A 23,084-nucleotide genomic window follows, 5' to 3' on the forward strand; every position below is an offset into this window, starting at 1 on the left:
GTTGTGCATGGAGAGAGATGTCTGGACAGGCATGCAGTAGGTGTTGTGCATGGAGAGAGATGTCTGGACAGGCATGCAGTAGGTGTTGTGCATGGAGAGAGATGTCTGGACAGGCATGCAGTAGGTGTTGTGCATGGAGAGAGATGTCTGGACAGGCATGCAGTAGGTATTGTGCATGGAGAGAGATGTCTGGACAGGCATGCAGTAGGTGTTGTGCATGGAGAGAGATGTCTGGACAGGCATGCAGTAGGTGTTGTGCATGGAGAGAGATGTCTGGACAGGCATGCAGTAGGTGTTGTGCATGGAGAGAGATGTCTGGACAGGCATGCAGTAGGTGTTGTGCATGGAGAGAGATGTCTGGACAGGCATGCAGTAGGTGTTGTGCATGGAGAGAGATGTCTGGACAGGCATGCAGTAGGTGTTGTGCATGGAGAGAGATGTCTGGACAGGCATGCAGTAGGTGTTGTGCATGGAGAGATGTCTGGACAGGCATGCAGTAGGTGTTGTGCATGGAGAGATGTGTGCAAACGGAGTGGTTTGGTAGGAGAAGGCGAACATATAAACGGGCGCAGGGCTTTCAATTAGTGTGGCAAGATGTACACACATGTGCTGTCAAGCACAGTTTTGACAGATGTGGTATATTATTGGATTTTATTTCACCATTTGATGGGTCTGAGCGTCCTCCAGTCTGTGTACATTTGCGCAACGTTAGTGGAATATTGCTGACACGCGGAACATCCACAGTTATGGTCTCAGCTCAAAGAAATACTTGGGGTGATGGGAGATTGCATGGAACCTGTGCCTTAAATAGTTCTAGTCACTAATAGGCCTATATCCCAATGCTATATCCCAATGCCAATGCAGCCAGCTAGCGTGCTGCTTGCTTATGGTTATGGATATACTTACTGTTTACTTTTACTACTTTGTCATCAGTAATTAAACAGTAAATACTTATAACACGCACAAATAAATTGCATTAAACTGCAGTGCTGCAGGGCGGGTCTTGCCACAACCCTTTCGGCATTGGGATATAGGCCACTAATAGTCACTTATAGACTTCATAATTATATTTGAACATCCAGGGTTTGAAACAGGGAGATGTGGCAAATGCACAAAGAATTGTCCAAATGCCCTTGAAAATCATTTAAGGGAGGGGGGCAGAAACATTCTTCAGACAGCTCTATGCTGTAGCCCACTGGTTCCCAAACACTGGGTTGGGACCCAATTTGTTATGGTTACCTTTATTCTTTGTTTCCTACATTAAATTTTTTATTTTTTATTTCAAAACATTTTCAAAAAAGTTAAACTTTTCATGAATGAAGAAGACATTTCAATGATCTTTCAAAGTAAATTCATGAATATATAACATAACATAAAAATCTATTTCCAAAAATTATAAAACAAATGTTTAGGAAGTAATGAAAATAGGTGATCTATACAAGCTTGCAACGCGGCGTGAACTTCCGTGAAGTGACGCATTGTGAGCTTGTATTGCTATTTTCATAACATCTAATTTCTCTTTTGGGTCTTGAGCTAAAATGTTTGGGAACCACTGCTGTAGCCTATATCGCCATACAACTTATGAGAATATAAGAGGGGAGGAGAACACGTTTTATAGAAAATGGTGTGCATAAGGATAAGCAATGTTGTACTGTACATGCAACACTGATGCTGAGAGGTTGGGGAATTATGGGATTGTTATTTGTATTGTTTTATCTTGTCTGTCTCCCAAACCAAACCTAAACGGAACCAAATGTCTCCAGTTGGACACATTGGTAAACAACTACTACTCCAATGTCTCTGCATGTGTATGGTGCACATAGTGTGATTCTCCAGTACCAATATGTTGCCGTCCAGCAAATGCATGACAGGCCAATACATTATTGTTGAATAAAAGAGAATAACACTCAGTGTGATTTGATAACATATTCACATTATATTCAATTCACTGTTTCGGTTTTATTTCACTACCATGCACCCCTGCATTCAGGTAATGTTTTCCTTGTGAGTCATAACCACGTATTAGCTTTTGATTAATATTTAATTTATAATCATCTAACAAGGCTATGTTTCACCTTGATGCTAAAAATGTATTCAAGCAGAACAAAGGCCAAAACTCCAAAAGGATGTTCTTTATTCATTATAATACATCAGGTTCTTCTGTGATGTCTTTGAAAGAGCCTGTTTGAAGTCTCGGGTGAACATTGTTCCTTTGTAATTTTGCATACCTTGGTCCATGAGCCCATTCTCCTACATTCAGAAAGCTCTATGCGTAGCCTATATCCCCATACAATTTATGGAAATTGAAATATCAAAGCATTTTAATTCTCAGCACATCAAAATAGAGGACCGAGTTGCATGTTTAGGGCAGGAAGTGACATAAATTGAAATGGAACCCATATTTGGCACAGAAAAATAAATTCCCTACACTGAGACATGCAAACATGATGCAATCTTTCCCACTCACTGATGGAGAAAGAACATTAGCATATTGCACTCTCTCTCCTCCCTGTTGGAGAAGAGGGAACCATCAGTGTAGCTTGAAATCCTGGACACGTCGCTCCGGAGCCCCGATATTTACTAAACAATAATATAGTCTATAAACAGGAACCTTTGACAATCTCTGTCTGGGAATCTTCTTAATTTTTCTAACCTTATTAAGGCCCCCTGCAGTGGTGTCTCTGGATCTATATTTGCATTGGTTGCCCTCCCTCTCAATGAGAAACGGGTGCCTTGTATTCTGCCTGTATTGCTGCTAGATTAATGCGGGGCGTCAACCTCTCCCTCTAGGGAGCTTGGTGCACACAACCGAGGTCCAGAGGCAGTCACGCATTACACCACATCTCCACGTCTGCACCTCCTTCTGGGTTCAGACGAGTCTGCTTAAGTCACCCATCACCTCGTCTCTCCCCCTCCCGCAGAGATTTATGAATATCATGTGAAAGGCTGGCAGCCGCAGCAGAGTTAGGCTTCTGTTTTTCCTTCGCAAGTCCCTCACATTGCCAGTGACTTTTACCCAAGCAAAGTAGAAGAGGCAGTGATTTATCTGAAGTTGAATGTCAACAGCGTTCCAGTATGCGTCCAGAATTCCTGATGAAGGGGGAACACAGACAGGATATATGCAGCCAAAGAGCCTTATGAACGTTTTAGTAAAAAAACAAAAAAATCACACCCATGTGAAGTGAGGGGCGCTCTTATCATCGTACATCATCATGCATCATCTCATTCCGGCCAATCAGAATTAGCCTCACCTCACCTCACCTTCATCTTCAATGTTTGTATTACGCAATGTTTGTGTTTGCACACACACTAAAAGCTGGACATAGGAGGGACTAGCGCCCCTCAAAAAGGGTACACTGGTCCTACTACTTTCTCTGTGCCTGCCACAGTGAGATATTCCTGTTTGATCCACAGTTGAGGTGTTATAAGCCTTTCTTGAGCATGTATAATGCATAACCCCAGTGGTGTGCAAATTGCCTCCGTTATTTCTCTTATTGGATTGAGTCTGTCTTGAGTGGTGGTGATGCATTGTTCCCACTCTACTTTTCAGGTTGAAATGGAATACATTTATCTTGTGACACTGCTCCTCCGACCGCCTTTTGGAATTCACGTCCCAGGTCCATCATGTTGTGAGGCAGAAATTCAATATTTTCATTCACACTTGAAAATGCTGAATTCCAGCCATTTCTTTAAGCGTAAACAATGGCAGAAGTGGCAGGGAGCGCTGGCTTTTGGATTACTTTGTTGATAATTTTAATGAGAAATTGCTTCCGTGCAGACATTTCAAAATGACCCAATGATACCAGGAAATCACTGTACACAAAGGAAAATAAAGCCTGGCAGCTCAAAGCAATTATTCTGTAGCTCCTATTGAATCCGCTCTGAAATAGCAATTCAGAAGTAAATTACATTTTAACTTTCAACTTTAGCCACCCAAAAGTGCTTTGAATTGTAAGTGCCCTGTTGCATTTTACAGAGCTGAACAGCTAATGCTAATCAATGGATTTTTTTTGTCATGGTGGGATTGTTAAGTCTCAGACGTAGGCCTATAGCATATTAATGTTGTAATTATCACCCATTAATGACTCATGTTTTGAGCATTTTAATGAATGTCAAGGTTAAGTGCACAACCCATTGCCATAAATTAGTGACAGCCACGTTGAGCATTTTTTTAATCACCTACTCTATTTGAGGAATTAAGATTGGAGGCTTGACTGTGTGTGCCGAGTAGATTTTGTACTTATTTACAAGGGGCAAATTTATTGGGATGAATTTCCATTTTTGATTAGTGTATGCCGCAGCATGTAAACACAAACCAGCTGGCCATGAATAATTAATCATAATGAACACATTTAGAAATACACAACAATTTATTGATTTACAGAGTTAATACTTTCACACCCAGGGTTTGAATTCAGCAGATACCAAGATAAAGTTGATATTTATGTTGTTTCTTTGTTTGGAGAACCACTGTACTTTTGGAAAAAAAACGCCCTCAACATGTTTTGTATAATCAAGTACCATTTATTTCAGTCTCAAAAAAGAATAGTTTTTTCTTTCACTGATTTTAAATGATTACATTCCCCCCCTATTGTCAAATCTAACCACTTAAGTCTTAAACCCTTTATACTTTGTTGACCAGAGTCCCCCGTGGGTCTATACTGGATATACTGTACCCTCTACACCATCTCTTACATTGTGACCTATGATTGTGACCCCTAACTCTTGTAAATCGTCTACGCCTGTTCCCAGAATAGGTGCGCTGTAGGGTTCATGTCGTTAAACAAATCTAACCCACAGAGGGTTAAATGAACCTGCAGCTTGCCAGACAGCAGTCCCCAAAGAGCCCAGCCCAATCTATATGTGCTGAGAGGCGTGATGGAGTTATGAGTCAGGCTGAGGGGAGCGCTGAGGCTAATGGACAACCTGCTGACAGCTCAAGGCTGCTGTGATGTGTGTCTCAACCACCCGGTAAATGGAGAGGTACAAGCCTGGGCACTGAGATTACTCCTTAACCCGTCATTGAAGCCTATAGGGGGGAAAGGAGAACGAGAGAAAGAGAAAGAGTAGCACGGGGCTCCCTTGAACTGTTCCATAGAGGCATGACTCTGGAAAACCAACATGGTCCTTTGTGTTGCCTGGCACCGTCCCACGGCTGTGACTGATGGTAATGGATGTATGGAGCTCATCGGGAACGTTAGTGTGTACTTGCCATATACCGTGCGTGCTGTTGCTATTTGTTAGTTAGATAAAAGGATAACTCTGTTGGAATGTAGTTAGTGCTTACTCTTTGAGGGGGGAATTTTTTTAGTGTTATGATGTGTTGACATATTCCGCCCTTTACAGACTAGCATAATGCAGTACGAATGTATGTGATTGTGACATTTTTATTACCATGGCACATGAACTTTCAGTTGTTTTTTTTGTTCTTTATTTCTTCCTGCCTTAACTTTATCTAGTACCTTATCAAAACAAAACAGACATATGAACTTAATTTAGGCAAATGCACCTTTTCACAGCCAAAGCAGAATCGTTCAGAGCAGATTGTTTCTCCCTCCCTCCCTCCCTCCCCTGGCAGAGCTTAGCAAAGAGCAATTATTGAAGGTTCACTACAAATCCTCCCACTGCAATATAGTGTGGATGAATGCGGCAGAGTCCTTGTTCTTCCATAATGCACTGTGGCAATAAGACAGTTTGTCGTTTGTGGAAGGAAAGCTGATCGGTCCATTTCAACTGCACTGTAATCTCGGAGGGGGCAGATTCAATTAACTTAATCAATGTCTTAGTGCAGTGACATTGATCTTTGGAAGCGAGCAAACATAATATAAGGCTATAAAATGCTGATGAATATCTGTATAGATAATTACCAAATTACAATTTATACAGTGTTATGACAGATATGCCAATATAACACTTCAATTATACATTTAAATGTGGTTCCATTAGCATAAATTGTAGACTAAATTAACATGTCGTGTTTAAAGAGGCCATTCATGTTTAAAGAGGTCATTTATGCACTATGTATGTCCATTTGAGAAGAGATTCATTGCCTGGAATTCAATATTGAGTCTGTAAAACTATCCTCCTTTTGTCAGCCAAGTACTTACTAACTTTATCCTTTAAAATGAGCCATAATTTGTTTTATTTTCGTGTGCGATCATCTACCATGAGGCCTCTACTCCTCTGAGTGAGGAAAACTGCCACACTTGGCTGATAACCCTGCACAGCATACGCCAGGAAATAAGATGAATCTGCTAGTGCAAAAACTAAAACAAAAAAATCCCTCTGCAGATTATTCTGGCCATGTCAGGCTAGTACCTACAGTACATGAGTACATTATTTTAAAATGTCCAAGTAATGACATTTTGCTGAAACAAAACTTCTATCTATCCTTCTCCTCCTGCAGCCCCTGAAGCTGCACTGTGATCTGTGCAGCATCGTGTCCAGCTCGGGGCAGATGCTGGGCCAGGCGGCCGGCGCCCAGATCGATCGCTCCGCCTGCATTTGGCGCATGAACAACGCGCCCACGCGGGGCTTTGAACAAGACGTGGGCCGCCGGACGACGCTGCGGGTGGTCTCCCACACCAGCGTGCCGCTGCTGCTGCAGAAGCCCCAGTACTTCTTCGGCCAGGCCAACGACACGGTGTATGTGGTGTGGGGGCCCCTGAGGAACATGAGGAAGGACGGCAAGGGAATCGTGTACAACATGCTGCGCCAGGCGGCCGAGAACTACCCACAGGCGCGCATCTACGTCACCACGGAGGACCGGATGAACTACTGCGACATGGTGTTCAAGAAAGAGACGGGCAAGGACAGGTGAGTCGGTGCGCTCTCTGAGGTGAGATGTATGCGTGCCGTTTGTTTCTCTCCTTCACGCACAGCTGACGTGCAGGTTTATACTTCGGGACCCATTTGTGGGTCGCCGCGGCGCGGGCTATTTTCACTATAGTTTGGGTCCCAGGAGAATGTCTAATTTCTGTTTTGGGTCACGGGCTAAAAAGGATGAGCTTTTCTGGAAGACTGTTTACCCTCTACCTTCTCTGGCATTCAGTTAACCGGCATAGTGTTAACATGGTTGACCTTATGGAAGCGCGATGTCTTTTGCAGATGCACTCTATGCTTTCCCTCCCCCCAGCACTCTCGCTTTCATGATGCCTTATCTAAGTCAGTAGCTACACTTCCCCCTGAAGAGCCTTGGCACTGTGCTGGAGGACATTTTAAAAAGAGGGCCTTTTGATAAACTCAGAAACATGACCCGGTGAAAATGAAGACAGCCAAACGTTGGTCTGGGGAAATTCCACCTAATGAGCTTGCTTCTTGTGGCAGTCTTTCAAAACAACCCAGCTGGCGTCACTGGCAGAACGTCACTGACACAAAATCTTGAACCTTTGTTTCATCAGTCCAACACAACAAAGCAGGTTAATCTAGGATAAAAAGAATTATGATTTCAAGGTATTTTCTTTTATTCCTTTTTTATTATCCCAGCCCGCCATACGGTAAGGTTAATAAGCATGAAACCAAGACTGGGCATTGCCATTTATATAGTGAAGCTCAATTTTCGCTGCCTAGCGTCACTTCATTACCATACAGGCCGACGCCTCAGTGTCTCCCACATGTCATCAAGACCTTTCTTAACTCCGTAAGCGGATTAACATGTTCAATAATAAGTGTAGCATATATTCAGTTCCATTGTCTACGTTTCATTCACAGCGGCAGGGTTAATGCGAGCTTCATGTACCGCATACTTCAGCCAGCCTGAGGCATTGTGAAGGCCCGGGCAACACACATACAGATCAGGGATTAGGGAGAGGAATCTCATTACAGGACGTAATGCTCCATGTGTGCAATACCCTGCTCCACTCATTACACACCCAAACTGGAGGTGTGACAATGGCCCACATCTAATGAAAATATTGTTTTCTGTCTGCTTTAATTGTTTGTTTCGCATTTCTGTGTGCGTACTCCAGTCTTAGGAGATAATTAGTGTCCATGGTAACACTACCTCAATGTACCATTTTTACTGATGTATAGGACACAGGGGCTGAGAGAGAGAGAGAGAGAAAGGGAGGAAGTTTGCCACTCATAAAAAGGGCATATTATTTCCTGGAAATAAGGGCGTCTCTAATGCAAGTCGACTGATATATTGGCTGGCCAATCTTTCTGGAAAATATTAGCCTTTTTGGACCATATTGTCAAGGACGAGGGTCTCGTCAAAACTATTGAGACAGTGTACTGCTAATATCTATGCTATAATATACAGTATTCTAGTGTAGAGCATTGATAGTAGACAATACATTGGAATCATTGCAAACAAAATACAGTTGTTGTATTTTGCAATGATTCCAATGTATTTTACTGTCACATTTGAATTCTGAAACTGACCCATTGCCTACTACTAAGTACAGGTGTTTCCTATTGATTGATTGATTGAATACTTTATTAACAGTTTGCAGAATGTACAGTGGTACAGTCAGTTAACCTATATTTAATAATGCTAAAAGGAGAACCAAAAAGCCCTAGGGGCTTGTTTCCATTGTGGTCCATCAGCACATTATCTCAGGTGCTGGAGATAATCATGGGCCTGTTGGAGACAGAACGGATTGCAAGACATGCTGCCTCAGCCTCGGCCTGCTGATCAGGCAGAACGCATCGCTAACACACCGCTGGCTCGCTGGGCTGACCAACTGGCTCATACCCTAGTCATTTTTAAAGGAAATATTGGAAACTATGAGCACATCTTCAGTCATTTCTGCTCCTTTGAGTTAGCTTGATTGGATGGGAGGGGACAGAGGCAATGGGGCTAGACCACAGACTCTTTGAGGAGGGTTCATGAGGATATAAATGTATATGACAGCCACTCAAATGTGCGATTCAGCGTTTGCATAATGTATATGAGCGCACAGGGTAGAAGTCATCAGGGCCTGGACCCAAGCATTATTATCAGTGTGACTTTCTGAGCCGTTGTCACTGGCTGTCGGCCCGTATCGGTGCAGCCCGGTTAGTGGAGGGAGATAACAGGCTTCACTACGACAGGACACTTAAATCACATTGTCACATTACAGCACTACCACCTGGACAGGCTTGACCCGGGTTCCTTTTCTCCAGTCAGCTGCTCACTTAATGGTAGTGGGGGCTCTGTAACGCCATCGATCTTAGTTGTTTTGTGTGACTGTATCTGTCTTTGTGTGTCTGCCTGTAGCAACGGTCTGTGTGTGTAGAGCTCATGTGTGTGTTTTATCTGGGGGAGGCAGTAGCTCAGATGGTAGAGCGGCCTGCTTGGGGATCGGAAGGTTTCCTGGATTGAACGCCGGCTCCCCTTGGGTTACGTTAGACAATGAAGCCCTAACTGCTTCTAGTGAACAGGTTGGTACAGTACCTTGCATGGTTGGTGTGTCAATGTGTGCGTGAATGGGTGAATATAATGCACACTATAAAGTGCTTTGTAAAAGGTTCTAAATGCACCATGCGCCTGTTTCTTTGTCTGTGTGTGTATGAGAGAGAGAGAGAGAGAGAGAGAGAGTGATAAAACACCTTCTGTATTGCGTGTTAGCATGCATGATGTGTTTGCTTATGCCTATCCGTACAGTAATTGTCTGTTTTCCTTTAGCGTTTAGCCCTCACATGTCAAACATTCACTAAGGGCTGCTTATACCTGGGTCAAAGCGTCTTTGAGTACAAAACATACAGTATTTCAAGTGACTATTCCTCAACATGACTGATTCAAATGTATACTTTTCAACTGAAAAATGGTGCTGACAGCTTCTCTGCCGTCTCTAGCTTCTGAATGTGTGTGCCTTTAGTTTTTCACTCCGAATGTGTCCACTCATTCTTTGTAATCTTCAAATGTTCACTTCATACGGGTTTAGAGTACCTTTAAAGTAGCTCTCTGGCAGTCAGTGTGCCCTAGTTCTAATGAAGTACTTTTGGTGGTGAAACCACTTAGTTTTAGAATAATACGGTAGTAGTGTAGTTAGTCTGTATGATGAATATGAGAATGACCCTCATAAGTACACACAACCGGCAGAGGGTTGTGTGTAATTATCTGTCATTAAACAGATAATTAGGCCAACCAAAACAGCTTTCTTATTATTAGGGTACTGGATGTGTTTTTGTGCCTCTCTCCGTGGTGCTGAATAACCACATTGGGGAAGCAGGGATCAAACCAGGAACCTTCCGATATGCAAGCAGCTGCTGTGCCGCCTGAGCCACTGCCACCCTGTCAGACTATATATTTCAAGTAATCCACCACTCTGGCTTAATTAGCTATCTTTATTCCTGTGAAAATATTCTTCATCACCATTTTAAAGTGTCTTCTTCAGCAGTGCCTGTGCCTATTTTAGTGACTAATACAGGACTGAATATTATATGATTATGTTGTAATTTTGACAAATTATTTTGTGATTTATGATAATTATGTCTCATTTTTCTACCATGGTATGATGTATCATTATTTCTGTATATTATAAAACAGCAATAGAGGGTATGCGCATGACATCATCGTACCTGGAAGTTATGCGGGAAGTTCCGGGAACGCACACTGAGTGGCAAAAAACTACTTTCTGGCCTTGACAGCCCATTCATCCAAACAGAAAAGTCCTGTCTGATTGCATTAAACAAGGTTTGCAGCTGAACAAAAAGCTTGAATTATCCTCTTTCTATCTGCAAAGTTTTTATTTCATGAAAATCCACCATAGAAACACCATAGAGCTACTTTCTGTCAAGAAATGCCCTGCATTTGATTATTTTGTGTGCTTGTGCTTGTTTTCAATAACACAACATTTTGCTGCCTCCTGCATTATGTGACATTTAGAAACGGGTGGTACGCAGGACGTTTGAGTGACTTCCAACGAGCGCTTCCAAACCAAATGTGTTTTAATGGGTTAAGAGAAAGGGTAATTTATGGATGATGCAGTTACTGTATAATTCTGCGTTTACTCTAGCATCTGCTCAGGGTGTGTTGGAGGGTGAAACACAAGCTGCTGCAGTTAGAAACAGCACCATCATTTCATGCTTACTTAAAGAAAGTAGGATTCATTGCATTTCTCAGCCACATCAGGCATCTGATTATATAAAACCTTCATTTAATGTGTTTCATGTACTGATTTGGATCCATACAGTGAATTTGTTGCTTCACAAGTGTGTAATCACATTACATTCCTGCGTCAAATTGCCTATAATTACTGTGAAATTATCTTATTAAGTGGAGCGGTTGGCAATCTTCAGCCAAAATAACCCCCATCTTATGGCACGGCTCCATAGGTCAAAACTTCCACCAGAGAAATCTCACTTTCCTCTTTGAAAAATAAAAGGAGGTAAGCACCCAGTCATTTTCAGCATTCTTATGACCGCATCTGAGAGAAATGAGGCGATTGTCAGAGTGCAGTGTTCCTTAAAGCTCATTAGCATTTATGTGGCAATAGCATAATGATAGTGTTGGGATGCGAAACTACTGGTATTTGCGGCGAAGGGACATCAGAAACTGCCTCCATTAGCAAAATACCTTTTATCCTCTGCTGCAAGTATTCCATCTTTATAAAGAGGTTGATTCATTCAGATTATCAGTAAATTCATTTTCAGTAACGTTGCTTGGGATTCATCACTCGGTAGACTCATAAATAATAAACAGTTTTATTCTCATGTCAGCAATATATTTGTAGATTGAGTTGCTGTCACTCTATTCAGATTGTGGATAATTCTGGTCTTGAACTAATGCATTCTGTAAAAAAGCTGTCAAAATGACACCATCATTTCTACCTTTGAGCATAAACATGAAAGTTCCTTAATTCATTCATTTAAATTTTTTAAGATATGAATCTATAAATGCACCATGTCTATAATGGATTTTATTTATAACATAAGGGCATAGCTATAAAAATGCTTTGTTAAAAAGTCCTCTCTTAAATGAGTCAACCAACTGTGGTGCTCTCGGGTGTGGGGAGGGCGTTCCACAGTTCGGAGGCAACCAAGCAGAAAAATCGGTCACCCATGGGGACCACAGTTAAGGTCCCTGCACACAGAGCACGTTTTCTGGGTTTAACAAGATGATGTATTTTGTGGTCCCAGTGAGGGGTCTGTGACCTAATGCAGTGGTTCCCAAACCTTTTCATGTCAAGGACCCCCAAATTGACACTCATTAGCCCTCGGACCCCCATTAGTAAATTTACGCCAAGGACCCCCATAAGAGAATATTGTTACGGCTCTAGCAGTGATTTTCAACCATTTTCATTTCAAGGACCCCCGGTTTGACCTGCATTAAGCTACGGACCCCATTTAATGGCATTTATATCTCTGGGACCTGACCCTGAACGGGTCCATTTGGTTCCATTTGTACACACTCTGAGTTACAGACACATAAGGGTCCATTTGGTTCCTAACTATCATTTAGCTGGGGACCCCCTGGAACTCTCTCAAGGACCCCAGGCCCTATAGGGGTCCCTGGACCCCACTTTGAGAACCACTGACCTAATGAATATCAAAAGGGTTGAGATTTACTGTTGGTCAACCAGTTGCTCTGTAACTCCGGTATAGGCATGGTGTGTGTGTAGCCACTCAAGTAGTAACCTTACACGGCTAAATGTTTTGTATGCTCTGCTTCACTGTTGCTTAATGCAGTGGTTCTCAAACCCCCATATTAATAATGTTCAAACCACACACCTGCATATAGTCAATTTGACAAGGCCGTATGGTCCCATCAGATTAAGCTTTAGTCCATAAAATGGATGATTGGTCAAAAAAGAAAAAGATGAATAAACCCGCACACTCATCTGCTCCAATATAATTTATTGACGACGTTTCGAGCCAAGGCTCTTCATTTGGTTTATTCTTCTATTTCTGATGACACTTTCCAACCCAGCACCTCTACTAAGTGATGTGCATATTCTATTCGTTGAGAAACCCTATAAAACTGATCACAGTTTTCCCACTTAAAATCACAGCAAATCACAAATCACTCAGTTTTAGACTGACTGTTTTAAACTGTAAATTAAGACATTGAACTAAAGGATGAATATCAGTCTGAGTCTGACTGGCCGTGTGTGTACAACTGCACACACGGTTGTAGTTGGTAGAAGTGAGCCTTTGGCTGAAAACTGGGACTATAAAATGTGGAATGTTGTGAACAGGGCTGAGAATGTTTCACGGGTATATGCTGTACATTTTTACTGCTTGTTATCCTCCGGCTCTTTCCCCAAGCCAGTGTTTGACATTTGAAGTGGAGAATGTTAGACCTGTCAACTGCTATGATGGGCTAACCAGGGCTTCCTTCCTACATGTCTCATGCATTCTAGGTCACAGACATCTGTAACCTTCCCTCAGTAATATTTAGATAATGGCTAAAGACCCAGTCGTCTATCATTTAAAAGACTTTATGCTTACAACATATATGTATAGTTATAATGTTGTTTTAACCAGTTGAACCCCAGTGTGATTTATTTTATTAGTCTGAGTATACACAACAGTCTGTAATCTGTATAGTCAACCCGACCTCCCAATCTCAGGTGGAGTCTCTAACCAGGATAGGATGTCCACACAGTCATTTGCAGCAGTCAGCGGATACTGTATATCCATATAGTTTAAGCTATTTGATTCATTAAGCTCATGAACTTGGTCCTTCTCAGAGGACCAGTGCCAGGCATATCAGCATTTGATATATCCTCCACAAGATAATCTTACATCATCTGCTCTTGGCGGTCTGTTTGAGACAGTGTAGATTTGTTGGTTGACGAACCTGCACCTCCCACACAAGGACAGTTTGCTCTTGGGAGAAATTTCGCTTCAGAGGATTTTCTTGAAAATTGCCCTGTGCTCGGCACAGTGCACTGCACTTAAAGGAAATGAAAAGCGATCATTTGATTGGTCATGATTGAATTTCATCTGTTACACAACCACTGAAATATATTCAGCCTGGCTGCAGATACTGTATCTCCCTAGGAGGCTTCCAGTATCCACTGGACTATGAAAGGCAAGTCTGCTGGTCTCTCCATCCCTATGTGTCTGCTCCCTGTTTAAACACTACAGTTAAGTCTGGCGACGAGCCAAACAGAACCTGGCAGTATGTTTTATAGTCTAGTTAGTTGACCAATCAGTAAGCCTTTTATGAACGAGACATGTATGGATATTATGCCTTCAGTGTTCTCTGTGTGTGTCACGATGGCGCACAACACTTGACATGGGGGAAAGAATACATTGAGGGAGTCCATAACAAAGTGGAAGAGACAAGCGTAATGTGAATTAACGAACGAACGCACAGCAGCTACAGTATACACAAGCTGAGCTGGTGCAAAGCACAGGGCCGGATTATCCTCCCAAGGGGCCATGGGCTAGACACAATTTCAGGGCCCCCCTGGGTTGCGTGGTGCTTTTCCGCGCGGACGGGGAAAACAATTGCGTATTTTGTTTTAATTTCGCTGTAATCCCCAAAAGAGAAAGGCAGGCAGGCAGGCAGGCAGGCAGGTAGGCAGGCAGGCAGGCAGACAGGCAGACTAGTCGCTGAATGGCTGCCATGCACAGCGACATTGGCAGGGGTTTCCACAGATACCCCACAACACAGTGTCACTGTCTGCAGTGCAGACAGCAGAGCAGAAGCTCTCAATGTTTTAACCATAATACTAAATAATACAATAACTAAACATAAATCTCACTTGAATTGGATTGCAATACCGTGGTCCTCATTGACCCTAAAATAGCAGTGCGCTGCTAATTTTCAAATGACATGCTCCCTACCGCACCTCTCCTCCCACACCTGAGCACTGTGTGTCCCCAAAATACCCAACACTTCACCTCTGGAAATGGTCAATTCACCCATCCACTGTACCTGACGCCACCTGCCTTTAAAATAGGCCCCTTAAAGCATAAAAACAGCTTTCTTTTTTCAAACTTGCGGTTCATATTTTGAAGCCGGAAAATTGGTCATTCTGATTGTGGTGTACACTGCTTTAGTGCAGTCCTGATGCTGTGTAATCTGTAATGCATTATTTTAGTTTGTTTCTACTGCAAATGTGAATCAGACTCCTCAGATTATAGTTATTAATTCTATGCAGGGAAATGGAAGAAATCACTTATTGGTAGCTCAATATTAACATCCGCTTGTATCCGCTTGTAATTGTCAAGCTGCCATCTCCCCAAACCGTACAACCACGCATCATCAAGAGCATCTCAGGCAACAACAAATAATAATGTAATCATTTGACTGAAAAACATGAGCATATCAAATGTGCATGAATCAGAAACAGGGATGTTATGTCTTTTTTTGTTCCTTGGGTTTAAGTGTGTTGATGTACAAATCCTTGTAATCATAACAACAGACTTCTCATTGTGTTTTTTCTTCTCAGAATAATTCCCTCACACATTATTAAATGATATATTATGTCACAAATCAATAATAACCTCATTATATATCTGCCAGTTCGAGTTGTATGTACTTGTCTACCCTGCAGATGTGTGAAGCTACTATACTTACTATAGGGAAAGAAAAAAGAAACAAAAAAAACATATTAAAGTTATAACAAAATTAAAACCACGTTAAATAATAATAAAAAAATAAAACTTTATTTATCTAGAACCTTTCAAAACAGCGTTACAAAGTGCTTTACAAAAGGAAACGACACACAAAACAGGACAATTTAAAAAAGTAATAATTCAGTTAAAACAGTTATATAATAGTAGGAGGCTAAAACAGAGATAAACAATTGGTATAACACAGGAGAGGAGAGCTTAGGGTTAAAAGCTAGTCTATAGAAATGTGTTTTAAGTAAGGATTTAAAATGTGGAACCAACTCAGCAAGCCTGATTTCCAGGGGCAGCGCATTCCAGAGGGTGGGGGCCCTAAAGGCAAAGGCTGTGCGACCAATTGATTTCAGGTACCTGATTGGGGCAATAGGTCTGAGATATAGGCTGGAGCAAGACCTAGCCTGGCTTTGAATGTGGTCATATTTTAAAATGTATTCTAAATTCAACTGGTAGCCAGTGTAGGGATGCTATGATAGGTATTTTCTTGAACCGGTTAAGATGGTTCTTGCTACTGTATAAGAACGTACCCTAGTGCGGCTTATTAACAGCCTGAAAAGTCATAGAGAACTTAATAGTTCTTTGATTATTGGACTTGAGTAGCAGGATTACTCCCTATTGTTAGCTATCTACGGTGCAAAGCTAGAGGAACAGGCCGCTCTGAATTATTCAACACTACATCTAGGATTAATTGATTATTGAGCCTCAAATCAATATTAATCAGCAGTTCTGCATGTAATTTGGGATGTTAGGTCTTTGTCTTGATCTCTTGGTCTCCAAATAGCTTAAGTTCGTCTTCATCTGTTTTGCTAATCCTTGGTTCTTATTCCCATGGTATCTATTAGCATGTAGAATAGGCTGTGTGCAATTGTAACCACTTAAACCCTAAATACTTGTCAGATAGTGAAAATAGCTTATGTACTGTATAGTATAAGATCGGCTATTTTACCTATTGATGCTGAATGTTCAGCTACTGTATTATGACATGCGGGTGCATGTGGTTAATTTATATAGTATATGTCATGAAAATGGTTTCCTTTTCCAAATATATTCAGTTTTCTTCCACCTTTTTCCTATTTGTTGCCATTTTGTACCTTTGTTTTCCCCAAGTGAACTAATTCTGGTATTACCGCTTGTAAAGCATCACCCATTTATCTGATAACGATGATAAAAATAACAAGCTTTTTATTAAAATTATTTATTATTTTTCCCCTATCTAGCACTAAACAATAAACCCTAAACACTAAAACAAAACAATACATAATACAGACAATACAATACAATTACTTAAAATGAAAACCAAACAAAAAACCAAACAATAACATACATATATAAGTACAGTATAATAAAATAATGGCACTTAGAATGGTAACAACAACAACAGAGTCCTTATGGCCACAAGACCAAACAGCTGCAGAGAATACAATTTCCACCATTGGGCTGAATTGAAAACTGGGTTGGATATCCAAAAGATAAAGTCTGACATCCTGCCAAACTTTAATCATGTTTTTAACAATAGGATTAGCTGTGTATTTTATCAGTTTTTTACTCGAATTAGAGTAAAGATATTCGGGCAGTGGGAGCTTCAAAGAGTATGATTCAATGTTCCTCCATATCTAGCACTTTGTTGAGTGGAACTGAGGTAATCTGTCCAGTCTGCTGAAATAATGCTGACAATATGTTTTCGCTAATATGACCATGAATGTATCATTAACCTTTGTTCAAAATACTTGCATGAATACAAAACCTACCACATAAATAAAGCATGTGAAAAAAACAAACACTTGCAGAGTTGTCGTACTGGAGTGGATTTTGCCACTTTATATTTTTAATGGCCCAATATCATAGGTTAGAAAATACTGTAAGTCAGGTTCTATTTATGGGATATATTCGATGCAGAGGCACTTCAGCAAACACGCCTCTTCCTGAACTGCTTGAACCTAAGATATGTGTGTTTTACTCTTTGTGTTTGGTTTATTATATTTTCTTCTATGAGAAGTTTTGATTTGAATTGAACTTTTCTTCTAAGCTGGTAAAATTACAGTACTTGAGTAAATGTACTTTGAGCCCTACATGGCACAGCAGCACTCTATGGACAAGCTGCCTCCTTGGCAGAGGACTGTACACTGGCGAGCATATTTTTCTACTAATTGATGTCACTGCCTCTTTCATCATCATGGAAGCTTTTAGAACAGGCTCATGAAAACTCTAACTTGCCATTCAAGTCCATTAAGTTTTAGTGTTTTAATTGTTGACAGATGGGAAGGTTGTTGGCCTGTCTCCATTATCCCATGGCCCATACTTATTATTGGTTCACAAAGTGACACACTGTACAGTATACTGGCTTTGCTTACTCACATCAAAACATGCAGGGGGAGACCGTGAATACTGTATAGACTTTGTACAATTCTCTATTTTAGGGATCAGCACAGTCTCTGCTGCACAGATTCTAATTCATTATCAGAGCCACAACCACTGTAACACAGTGGTTGTGAGAATGCTGGGAAGCCTGTGATTGTATAAAGAACTCAGTATTCTTGGTGAATGTGACTGTGAATATCCCATTGTCATTTTGAAGACATAGGGTAGGAATAATATTATGCATAGGCACTTGATGTTGCTAATGTAAAACATATTCTACAATTGCTATTGTCTAGATAAGCAGTGGCTAAGTTAGCTTTTGGAATGCAAACATAACTTTGTAATCAGTTTGAAATATATATCGACTTTTGGATGAAACAGGAGTGTAAAAAAAGGCAATCTCAGTAAATGTGAAATAACTTATCACCACAGGCTTTTGCCCGAACTTTTGGCTTTCAAACACATTTATCAGTTATGTGAGAGCAGTCAAACGAACCCAGTTGAGAGAATAAATGGAAGTGATATTACAAAACACACCATTTCACTCAGTAAAAATGTTCTTATCTTAATCTTTTATTTTCCCTGGGGCCATGGACATTTTCAAATTAATTCAGTTCATTCACTTTCAAAGGTAATGGCAGCAGGAAAACTTTGTACAATTCTCTATTTTAGGGATCAGCACAGTCTCTGCTGCACAGATTCTAATTCATTATCAGAGCCACAACCACTGTAACACAGTGGTTGTGAGAATGCTGGGAAGCCGGTGATTGTATAAAGAACTCAGTATTCTTGGTGACGGAATCCTCCATTCATTTTACTTGGGAGAAGGGGTGGTGTTGCACACGTGTGTGTGTGTGTGTGTGTGTGTGTGTGTGTGTGTGTGTGTGTGTGTGTGTGTGTGTGTGTGTGTGTGTGTGTGTGTGTGTGTGTGTGTGTGTGTGTGTGTGTGTGTGTGTGTGTGTGTGTGTGTGTGCCATCTTCAGAGACTCTTCTGAATCTCTAAAAGAAAAAAGGGGATTAGAATGTGTCTTTTTGTACTGAATATTCTGATGCTCTGATACTGATTCTGAGGGGAGCTCTCTTCGCCAGACTGCTACTAAACTAATGAGAGAAAACTGCTGGGGGTGTGTGTGTGTGTGTGTGTGTGTGTGTGTGTGTGGGTCTTAAAAGCATTAGATTTCTCTTCACTACCACTGAGAGAATTATTTAAGTGCTCTGTGCCAGGAATCAGTGTAGAGGGCTCCTGGTTGAATCAGTGTAGAGGGCTCCTGGTTGAATCAGTGTAGAGGGCTCCTGGTTGAATCAGTGTAGAGGGCTCCTGGTTGAATCAGTGTAGAGGGCTCCTGGTTGCAGGCTGTTTCACTGCCGGCAGGGGAAGGGGCCAGCATACAGATAGGGATCGCTCAGTAGGTGGAGAGGAAGGAGGGAGGAGTGGGGAAAGAATATGTTCTTTTGGCTGTTACCGTTTAGCACCATCTGGTCATCTGGGCATGTGGATGTTTTCCTCGTTTTCTTTTTATTATGTATTTTATTTTCATATTTTTGTAAGATGCAACAGCGGAACTAATGACCCCTGTCAGGTCTGTGAGTGTGGTGAGTTTTATGCTGATTTATGCGTTGTTGTATGATGGTGTCGCGTGGCGAAAATAGACAATCTGCAAGCTTACAACGATTTGCTATTTTCGCCACGCGAAACTGGCAAGCGACGACATATAAATACCACTTCAGGTTGATGGATGGCCTACACATGCAGAATGTCAGTAGCATGGCTTACGTTAACGACACAGAGCCCTGCGGGGCAGATATGAGAGATAGGTTCTTTCACAGGGGTGACACTGTTTCCAGTAAAGCGGGAGGGCCGATGGCCCCTTCCCTACCTCCGACCACACCAATCTGCCTTCATTGTGATCTCATTCTCAACTACGCTTCGTAGCTTGACGCTTCGTAGCATGACGGAAAACATACCTGCACGGTCTGCTTCGTGCCAGCATATGACGTCATATCATATGCTGCTAAGGGACATACACATCGTATCACCTGACTGATAACATTACTTGCACGCTCCTGCTTGCGTAAGTAATAAGGGTTAATATAATTATAACCCAACCCAGCCTATCTCCTCAATTCATTAGGCTCACAGAGGCACAATAAAACATTTTTAATTACAGCATTATGGTACTAGACTAGACAGTATTACCAAACAGCAAACACAGTTTGGCAGCAGTGACAAGACACTTACCGTGCTACGCCCAGGATCGCCCCATTTAGCGGGTAGACTCCATCGCAAAAAAAGAGGATCTGCACGAAAAGTCAGTGCAATGTCACAAACGGTTTAGCGGTCTGACTAGGATGGAGGGCACACTGGGAGGCCAGAGCCAATGACACAGCCTGTAAGTGGACAACAAGGCCATTAACTCTGGTGTGGAGACAGGAAGTAAGGGAACACAGGGTCAGAGCACAGAGAAGGTTTCAGCCAGATGGAGATGCATCGAGTGGAAGAGAAGCAGAGATAGAAGGGGAGAGAGAGAGATGGTAGACAGGGATAGATGAGTTGCATGTGAGCAGATAGATGAGAGGGAGGGTCAGTAGAGGAGAGAGTGAGAGAGAAGACAGGAAAGGGCAAGTGAATGATTTGCTGGGGGGAGAGAGAGAGAGGGAGAGAGAGAGGGAGGGAGAGAGGGAGAGAGAGAGAGAGAGAGAGAGAGAGAGAGAGAGGGAGACAGAGAGAGAGGGGGGCAAGAGAGATAAACGTGAGGAAAATAGAATGGGTGAAGGGGGTCATTATCTGGGATATGGGGCTAGAGACCATGTACAAAAAGCGAGAAATACCCTGAATAATAGTGTGAGCTGAAAAGAGAGAGAGAGAGGGGAAGAAGAAGAAAGGGGGAAGAGGCATGAATTGAAAGTGAACTGGAGAGGGGGATGGGTATAGAGCATCATTGAGAGAGAAAGAGACACAGAGAGTGTGTGACTTAAAAAAGGACTTCCTGCTGACCCGACACGATCGAAATAAACAACGGAAATTAAAGATGTTGTGTCTCATCTTCACAAATGAATAATAAATAACATTTCCTGCCTCTCTCTGCTTATTAACAAGCGTTGCATAAACCACTTGAAAGTAAACAGAAGGTAGGCAAATTGCACTTCACTCGTAAGGTCAGTCGACAAAAGCCACATCTTACCGCCTCCAGTAGACTTTAAATGTCGGCTCAGCCAGTGTCTGCTCAGCCAGCCGACATTGCGTATCCCCATTGTTAAAATGAATTGCTACGTGCTCTGTGGTATGTGGGGGAAATAAATACAATAAAGGACCTCCCTTATTCATCCCACAGTTCTATTCTCACGTTTTGTCATTGTTTTGTCTCAGGGGCTTTGGTGCTCTTTCAGAGGCAAAGAAAACCTTTTTTCCCCCCCCTGCTGTTTCTCTCTGCAGAACCTGCCCACGGGCAAATGCAGGAACTTATCTCTTTGCTCGAGTGCTATACAGCCCTTTTCGAAAACAAAACATGTGCGTTCTACTAGGAAAGAGGGAGCATGATGGAGAGAAAGGACAGAAAGGTCACATGGGAGGCTAAGGTCAGGGTGCAGGTAGGGAACGAGAGATGAGAGAGAGAGAACAGCATGTGGATCGATGCATGGCTTTTAAAGCAGTCTGGTAGAGAAACCGTCATTAAAAAGTAATTGTGCCCCCCCCAATATATACCACAGGCCACATGAGTGGCAATTTCTTTTAGGCAGAAGAGTAGAGAGAAAAAGAGAAATGAAGAGAGAAAAAGATGGGCAGAAGTGAGATAAACGTAGGATAATATCCATATTGAGGCTGGAGAGAAGACAGATTGAGAACGATGGAGAACTAGAGAGAGAAAAAAGAGTGGGAGAGGAGTACTGTAAGAAAGGGAGCAGAAAGAGGAAGGGATGGAAGGAGGACGAGAAAAGGATGAGTGAGTGTTAAAGTGAGAGAGAAGTAGGTAGGTGCATCCTCTTCATAGAAGTTGACAGGCTTTGTTTGGCCGAGTGGAACGCTGCCTCCTATTTGGCCCTGAAACAGAGGATGAATGTGTTCTGTCGGCCACAGACTCAGCAAGTGCTGACCTCACTGAAATAGTGAAAGTTCCTACTCTCCCTTGATTAGTTTACTGCTCATCTGGTTCATCAACTCGAAACCAAGTTCGGTATTGACCCTGTAACGTTAGTATTACGCCCCGAGCTGTATCTGATAAGGCCAGGTGCTCTGCTGTGAAATATTGGTCGGAATGGTGCCAAAGCAAGTCTCAGAGCAGTTGCATTTTTTGTGAAATTCTGTCTAAATTCTCCATAGGGCTGATGAGTTGATGCCATAGCTAAGTAGTACAGGAATACTTCTCACAGTGGAACGAAGAGCTCTATACTTCTAATCGCTCTTGACAGCTCTGTGGACAGCTCTCTGCCCTGCGCCCCAACACCATCAGCACTCAGCAGGTAATGAACAACAAGATCCAGCTCCGTCAGACAGGATTAGTTACTTATGGGGGCCCGGTTCAAAGTGTCAGACTTCATTCCAATGCAATGCTGCAGCAGCACCATGGCGTTCTAGCATGTCAGTCTCAATCCCTTTGCCCCAATTGTATCAGGTACACAGTAAAATCCTCATTCATTGACAGTTTTTATATTTTTTTATTTTGGTGTCTAAACTATACTCAAAACATTATTTGGTTTTGTTTTACAACGAGGCTTTGCAAGCGCACATCCAAAACGAAATAGAGAAATAGAGGAAAAACATTGAGACAGGCCTCACACCATGTTTGTTTGTTTGCTTAGATACAGCACAACCAAAGCATTGTGTGTAGTGCTTTCTCTCCTCTAACAAAACAACCAAATCACATTATCTCTGTCCACGGGTTCTAAATCAGCCAGCACATCCAGGTTGTGCAGTGATACATTTACTGTCCACCACTGCAGAGACCCAAGGGTTTGAATCTTCTGCTCTTGGCTGCTACAGGTTACTTGGGGCACTTGTTCAGTGTGGTCACATTCATGACATTTTACTTTTTTCTGATTATTTTCTGTCTTTTTCTGATTACACTGCTAGAGTACGTGCCAAATGGCTAATGAATAATACACAATAAATAATGGTGATGTGTTGACAGCATATAAAAATATGCCATTAAGTATATTCTGCTACTCAACTACCTTACTACAAATGGCCTTTCATGTGGTTTCACCCTACAACCCCAGTGTGT

The 23,084-nt window shown here is 42.0% G+C and overlaps 1 protein-coding gene across 3 annotated transcripts in view; it reads left to right on the top strand.

The window, feature by feature from the left end:
- The window catches only part of st6galnac3 (ST6 (alpha-N-acetyl-neuraminyl-2,3-beta-galactosyl-1,3)-N-acetylgalactosaminide alpha-2,6-sialyltransferase 3), a 47,771-nt gene that overhangs the window by 20,259 nt on the left and 4,428 nt on the right, over positions 1–23,084 (top strand). For all 3 annotated transcript variants that reach the window (XM_083781237.1, XM_083781236.1, XM_083781238.1), the window contains one exon: positions 6,407–6,816. In XM_083781237.1, coding sequence (XP_083637363.1) covers positions 6,407–6,816 — 410 coding nt within the window. The remainder of the gene's footprint in view (positions 1–6,406; positions 6,817–23,084) is intronic.

Source organism: Protomyctophum parallelum (genome assembly GCF_964188405.1).
Source record: "Protomyctophum parallelum genome assembly, chromosome: 14".
In the NCBI taxonomy this organism is placed as follows: domain Eukaryota; kingdom Metazoa; phylum Chordata; class Actinopteri; order Myctophiformes; family Myctophidae; genus Protomyctophum; species Protomyctophum parallelum.